This window comes from Lactuca sativa, chromosome 8 (genome assembly GCF_002870075.4).
Source record: "Lactuca sativa cultivar Salinas chromosome 8, Lsat_Salinas_v11, whole genome shotgun sequence".
Lineage (NCBI taxonomy): Eukaryota > Viridiplantae > Streptophyta > Magnoliopsida > Asterales > Asteraceae > Lactuca > Lactuca sativa.
The window spans coordinates 9,843,572-9,850,699 of NC_056630.2; the positions used below are offsets into that span (position 1 = coordinate 9,843,572).

At 35.7% G+C, this 7,128-nt stretch overlaps 1 protein-coding gene across 1 annotated transcript; it reads left to right on the forward strand.

The window, feature by feature from the left end:
- The first annotated feature begins 2,913 nt into the window (after positions 1 to 2,913).
- On the forward strand, positions 2,914 to 5,581 carry LOC128127643 (uncharacterized). Its single transcript, XM_052766300.1, has 8 exons — positions 2,914 to 3,466; positions 3,572 to 3,984; positions 4,096 to 4,147; positions 4,232 to 4,397; positions 4,659 to 4,799; positions 4,864 to 4,998; positions 5,045 to 5,141; positions 5,228 to 5,581. The coding sequence occupies exons 1-8, from the start codon at positions 2,914 to 2,916 to the stop codon at positions 5,579 to 5,581; spliced, it is 1,911 nt and encodes a 636-aa protein (XP_052622260.1).
- Positions 5,582 to 7,128: the final 1,547 nt, after the last annotated feature.

Sequence of the window (7,128 nt, forward strand, 5' to 3'; positions counted from 1 at the left end):
GGCCGTAAACTCCTATAAAGGGGTCAAAGGACACCCTAACACCTTCCTTGAGCCAAGAAACAATTTGGGCATGTACCTAAATAAGTTATGGACTAGTCAAAACATTTAGAACCCCATGAGTGAGGGAGTTTACGACCCAAAAGGTTCTAGGGCCGTAAACTCCATAAAAATGGTGCCAAATGTGCCATAAACTCTTCTAAAGACAAGTACCAAAGCCTAGTTTAGTTCCTAGAAATGTTTGAGACTTGAAAGCACCATAATAACCCTCCCAAGGGAGTTTACGGCCGTAAAATCCAAGGGAATATGGTCTATGGGCCGTAAACTCCCCAAAGGAGTCAATATGGTACCCAAAAACTTGTTTAAGCCTTGAAACAATTCCCCACTAGAGTTGTGATAATTCTAAGCTCCATTTCAAGCCTTGGTTGAGAGTTTACGGCCAGGAGTTTACTCCCCTGGGCCGTAAACTCCAATGATTATGGTCATTAGACCTTAAACTCACATTAGGGGCATTGCACTCCTTTGTTGCAACCCATTAGCCTCCTAGCACTTGACCAAAAGTGTTTTCCTCGCGTTTAAATGTTTATACTTGTATAATTAGTGATTTAATCTCTAATTATTTATATACATATGTCTTCATATGTAATTAGGATCAGTGTGTGTGTCTAAGTCTTCACTTGACACCAAGCACTTGTCCGATCCTTCCGTACAATAACAGTCCGTTCAATTCCAGTCACTTACTGCAGGTGAGTTCATACCCCTTAACTAATGTTTTAAACTACTTTTAAATGTTTTATGGGGGGGGGATACAAGTAGAATCATGCTAGTTATTATATCAATCACATGCGATTAATAAGTAGAATTACGCTAGTTATTATATCAATCACATGTGATTAATATACAACATTCAAAAGATATGGCTACTCATTAGCCGTTTTACCAAACGGTTTCCTTCAAATGATTTTTATAAACATTTATATGTTTTAAACTACTTATTACACTGTACATCTTACTCTGTACATTACCTTTCAAACTTATTTACAACTGTGTTTCAAACAAATGTTTCCTTATCCTCAAAACTGTTTTATCATACTTATGCCTTCAAATTGTTTTATAGATTGACATCAAGTCGATCTTTTCTTAAACTAATATTTGTGTTTCAAATGTCTTACAAAACTTAGTTATGCTTTTATATTATTATAAATTGCATGCCTCTATATGTATAGTTATATAAGAAATGTTTAAAAGACTTAGGAAGGATATCCACACTATTTCCTTTCCGCGCTTGAGATGTGGTCTGGTGGGATATCGGGTACTCGTCCGAAGGTCGTTTAAATATTAGTTATATATCGTGTGTACATATATAGTCATAAAAGGTCCTTCCAGTTCATCCCATGCCCTTGGGTAGCAAGGGTATACATCCATGACCATACGTACAAGATAGATTACTAGTAAACTACCATCTGGGTAGTTTAGGAAGATACTAGAACCATTACTAGAACGCGATATCATACAATGAGTCAGTTCATTCATGAGTCAATACTTTCTAGAACATTACTGTACATTACATATACAACTATACTAGGACGAGAACATATACAACTATACTAGAACGATTACATTACTATACTTGCTAGGTAGAGAGCACGTACATTACAACTAGAACAGTTCATTACATTACATATACTAGAATACAATAATTATTGTGATTTAAATCGGAGCATGACTTAAACCTCATGACTCGAGTTGTGGCCAGAGTCTCTTGGAGGGAGAGCGTGAGTTTGCGTATAGATCTATACTGGATTGACAATCCTACACCTCGCTGCTAGCTACAGTGGGACCTGCAGGTCTGAGGGTGCCAAACGTCATTTCGTTATTACGATCATTCATTATGTCGTTGTTACTAGTCGATAGTATGGTGCAATTTATCACATAATGCCTTAGCCTAAAATCCGGTTTAAGGTAGTTAGTACGGTAGTAGTCCTTTTAGAGCTACGTTTTAGTACTACATCAATTTTCCCATTACATATTTTTAGTGATAACCTCACTTAAACATTAATGTACAAACTATATTTTTGGATAATGATAGTTATACTTTGGAAAATACATACTCTTACAGGAGACACACATACAGAACAATTAGGTCTTGGTAGAAGACACCTTCATATACTAGAAGGAATCATAGGGATTCTAGGGTTTTTCAAACACTTACAGTTCATATACACTTTCAAATACTTACAATACATAGACTTACAAATTCTTACTTACACATACTTACATACAAATTAAGACACTAAATACTTATGATCTCACCAGCTTCAAAGCTGATACTCGCTTTCAAAATTACTTGTATCCTCAGGTCATCATAGACAGGTACCGATGCAAGAAGAAAGGAAGATGAAGCTTGTTCAAGACTTATCTTTCATTTTGATTTATGCTTTAGTGTTTATCAAAATTTGACAGAATACAATTGTATAATAATTATTTTATTAATGCAATGGATGATGTTGTTGCTTGTTTACTACTTTACATTGTTGTTGATATTATACATGACGTCCTCCGCCCCAGAACGTTTCCGCCGTTCCTGGTTTTGGGGTGTGACATTAATGGGTGTGAAAATTATTCAAAATTACAAGTTCCAACATAGTTGTTGCATTGGAAGTGAGAATACAATATATCTGAGGCTGCCTATGATCACATACTTCCTATAATTAAGCAGATGTTACCCAAAGGTGAGAAACTAGTTGAGAACTCCTATGAGACGAAGAAGCTTTTGAAAATAGTAGACTCCCAGAAAAAAAGATTCATGCTTGCAAAAACCATTGCATGATATTCTATGAGTCAGATTCTGATTTGACTAAGTGTTGAGTGTGTGATCATGATCGATATAAGAGTGGCAAACTGCCTTATCTGGTTATGAGGTACTTGCCGATTGCTCCTAGACTCCAAAGGTTGTATTTGACAAAAAATACAGCAAAGCAAATGACATGGCGCTATGAACATCAGAAAGAACCAGGTTTGATGGTCCATCCAAGTGATGGTGAGGCTCGGAAGCATTTCGACTCAATGTATCCAGAATTTTCAAGTGAACCACGAAATGTTCGCCTTGGGCTATGCACCGATGGGTTCAGTCCAAATAACTCAAATACAACCCCGTATTCATGTTGGCATGTTTTCCTTTCAATTTATAACTTGCCTCCTTGGATGTGCTTAAAAGAACCATATGTTCAATTAAGCATAGTTATTCCTGGAAAAAAGAGCCCAGGTCAAAATATAGATGTGTTTCTCAGGCCGCTAATTGACGAGTTAAAGATGCTATATATAGACAGTGTTGTCACTTATGATGCTTCGACTAAATGCAATTTCACAATGAAAGCTATACTTCTTTGGACAGTTAGTGACTTTCCTGCTTATGCAATGTTATCGGGATGGAGCATACATGGCAAGTTAGCATGTCTATATTGTATGGGTTAGTCGAGGTCGTTTCGGTTACACCATGGTAGTAAACCATGTTGGTTTGACTGCCATCGAAAATTTTTACCTGAACAACACACATATAAAGGTGACAAAATAGGATTTCTGGCTAATAAGGTTGAGAGATCTAGCCCCCCACCAATATTAACTGGTGATCAGATTTGGGAGCAAGTACGACACTTTTCAACTGCTTATGAAGGCAAACCTTTTAGAGCGAAGAATGCAAAATTGCCTGGTTTCGGGATTACTCATAATTGGGTTAAGAGGAGCATCATTTGGGAGCTACCATATTTGTGGAAGTTGTTAATACGAAACAACCTTGATCCCATGCACATTGAGACAAATGTGTTTGAAAATATTTTCAACACCGTGATGGACACTCCAAAAAGCAAAGACAACATGAATGCAAGAAAAGATATAAAAATGTATTGCAATCGAGTGCAATGGCATACATGGAAGAAGGGAAATAAGGATATGAAAAAGAGAGCATCATTTGCTTTGAGCAAAGAAAAAGTAACTAAAATATGCCAATGGTTGATTAAACTTAAATTCCCGGACGGATATGCCTCAAACTTGGGGGGGGGGTGCATTAATGTAGATGATAATAACTTTTACAAATTCAAGAGTCACGAGTGCCATGTATTTCTTCAAAGATTTTTGCCTATTTCTCTAAGAGGTATGGTTCCAAATTCAACATGAGATGCAATTACAGAGTTGTGTACATTTTTTCGTGTAATATGTTCAAGGGTGTTACGCGTAGATGACTTACAACGCTCACAAACTACTATTGTTGAAACCATTTGCAAGTTGGAAAAAATATTTCCACCTGGATTCTTTGACTCAATGGAGCATCTTGTTATCCACTTAGCTCGAGAAGCTATGCTTGGTGGTCCGGTTCAATATAGGTGGATATATCTCTATGAAAGGTATATTTTTTACCATACAAAAGATTTTACCATAAAACCTATGTAATTTCTAATAAGCCTTTTCCAAAATCTTTTTAGGAAGTTGGGATCAATGAAAAGAAAGATAAAAAAACCATGCGAAGGTTGAGGGGTCCATTGTTGAGGCTTACATGATTGGAGAAATATCGACTTTTTGATCACAATACTTTTTGCCTACAAGAAACCGGTTGAATCATGAGTCGTGTAATTTTGCCCCAGACATTCTTAGTTATACAATGGTAGACTCTCGATTAAGCATTTTCAAAGTTCTATCTCGAAGATTATTCAAAAAAGTGGTCAACAGAGGCCTTTGACAGACGATGAGATGCGTATTGCTCATAATTACATCTTGATCAATTGTGTTGAGGTTCTACCTTTTTTAAGGTATGTCAAGTTATCTATTTTCCCTTGATGTTGTGAATCTCTAAAATGTTTGTTATTTTTTAAGGTTGTTTGAAAATTATGTGATCCAAAGCCAACCTGATATGGATGATAGAGCATTTGAAAGGTTTAGGGATCAACATTTTGCTAAGTGGTTTAAAGATCATGTGAGTATGATACGAGCAAAATTTGTATTACTAAAGTATATTGCCCCATGAATTAGTTAACAAATAAATTTATCCATGTAGGTTTTTCAACAATCAAATGCTATCAGTCAACATCTTAAATGCCTTGCATGAGGACCGTTACGACATGTTAGGTCCTATAAAGGATACTTTGTCAATGGTTACAAGTTTCATACTGAAAAATATGGTGATGTACGGGTCACACACAATAATGGTGTATGTGTAAGAGGGACTTGTTACAATTAGATTGAGTGTGACTATTATGGGTTGCTGGATGAGGTCTTGGAAGTAGAATATCAAGGCATAGGGCGTTGCGTTGTAGTATTGTTCAAGTGTACATGGTTAAACCCTACTGAAGGGGTACGTGTGGATCAAAAGCATAATTTGGTTGATATTAAACACAAATCAAGGCTAAGAAATGAAGATCCATTTATCCTAGCGTCACAAGCAGAACAAGTGTATTATGCACCATATCCTGCAATGAAGGATTTGAAAGATTGGTGGGTTGTCGTCAAGACGAAGCCAAGGGGTGTATATGATCTACGACAATGTGTTACTGAAGAAGATGACGATGAGGATGAAGAGGACCAATTCTTTTAAGAAAGTGAAGCGACTTTACCTTCTACAAGTAGCAGTGCAAATGAGGTGGCAGGACCCTTTTCTCATGTAATTGAAGGAGAAATAGAAGAAGTTAATGCCAATGACATTGAGAGATAAGAGGATGAAGAAGTTGATGATAACTTGGATGATTCATCCGAATATGATATTGAATATGAAGACAACATATGTGATGATAATTCTAATGACGAGTAATTACTAAAAATGTAGATTAAAACAATGTATTTGGAATTATATATTGTCTAATGGACCTTATTAATAACTTTTTAGCTAAAATGATTGTTTTCTTTTTTATATACATTGTACTTTCATTTATTTGTGTATTATAGCATGTTACCTTCTCTTACTTCTATAATTTTCTATTATAATACATACTTTTTTTAACCAATAGTTTATTAATTCTTGATTTTAAGGGTTATTTTTTGACTAATGGCGCCACGAGGAGCCCGTGGTGGTGGTCGCAGTGGTACTCACATTGGTGGCCATGATGCTAGAGATAGAAATGCATCTCAATCACACAATAATGCAGAAATTCAACCTTCTTCTTTAGTTAGAGGATCAAACATCTTAGAACAAGTTCCAAGTAACCCATAAAACAGGAAGTTCATTGAAGTCGAGTCTGAAAACGAGTACTAATGTTAATTTTACAATTTTTTATGAAAATGAATTTACTTGTTAATGATAATACTAATGCTAATTTTTTAATTATTTATTTTTTGCAAGATTTACGGATTAGATTTCAGTGATCAGAGACATCACATGTATACTGAAGACGATGTTTAACGGCCCATGGACCTCATGGAAGAAGGTTGACAAAGAACATCGTGATGTAACATGGGAACACTTCAAGGTTTGTATTTATTATTTTTATGATTTATCAAAGTAAAACTTGGTGTAAAATGAAAAAGATAATTGTATGTGTGATCTACGTGTAGGGTTTGTATGTCTGGCCCGAAGAGACTGATGTTCTTGCTCGCAAGGTATGGGAAGACAGTATGAAGAAACGATTTCCTGACACAATGCGAAGAGCACGTTAAGGATCTTTAAAACTTGCCCAAGCTGCAAATGTGAATGCCTCACTAGAAGGTAATTTAAATTTGCTAAAGAACTATCGCCCAAATTGGATAAAAAAGGAGTATTGGGAAAAAAATGATCAATGAAGTGTGGACCATATCCAAATGGAAACGTTTATCACAATCAGGGAAAGATAACAGAAATAAATTAGAAGATGGATCTGTTTCCAAACATATTGGGGGTTCTATATCTATTCATCAACATAAGAAAAGAATGGTAAGATGTTTGCATCTCACCTTAGTTTCCACTTAGACTATTGATTTTTTGTTTTGTTTTTTAATGTATTACTAATGGATTTTGTAGCAAGCAACAATTAAACGCCCTCCTATAGGAGTTGAACTTTATGCAAGGTTGCACACTAAACAGTCTACTCAAGAGTACATTACACCAAAGACAGCTAAAGTTCAGGTATTTTCAATTCTTTTTTAGGAAACAAAACTTCCTACTACTCGGGT

Bases quoted from the DNA above. Each gene is read 5' to 3' on its own strand.
- LOC128127643 (XM_052766300.1), top strand. From the start codon at position 2,914: ATGAGGTACTTGCCGATTGCTCCTAGACTCCAAAGGTTGTATTTGACA. The intron at 4,800-4,863 runs GTATGTCAAGTT...TTATTTTTTAAG, and splicing joins GAGGTTCTACCTTTTTTAAG to GTTGTTTGAAAATTATGTGA. The intron at 4,999-5,044 runs GTATATTGCCCC...TTATCCATGTAG, and splicing joins GCAAAATTTGTATTACTAAA to GTTTTTCAACAATCAAATGC.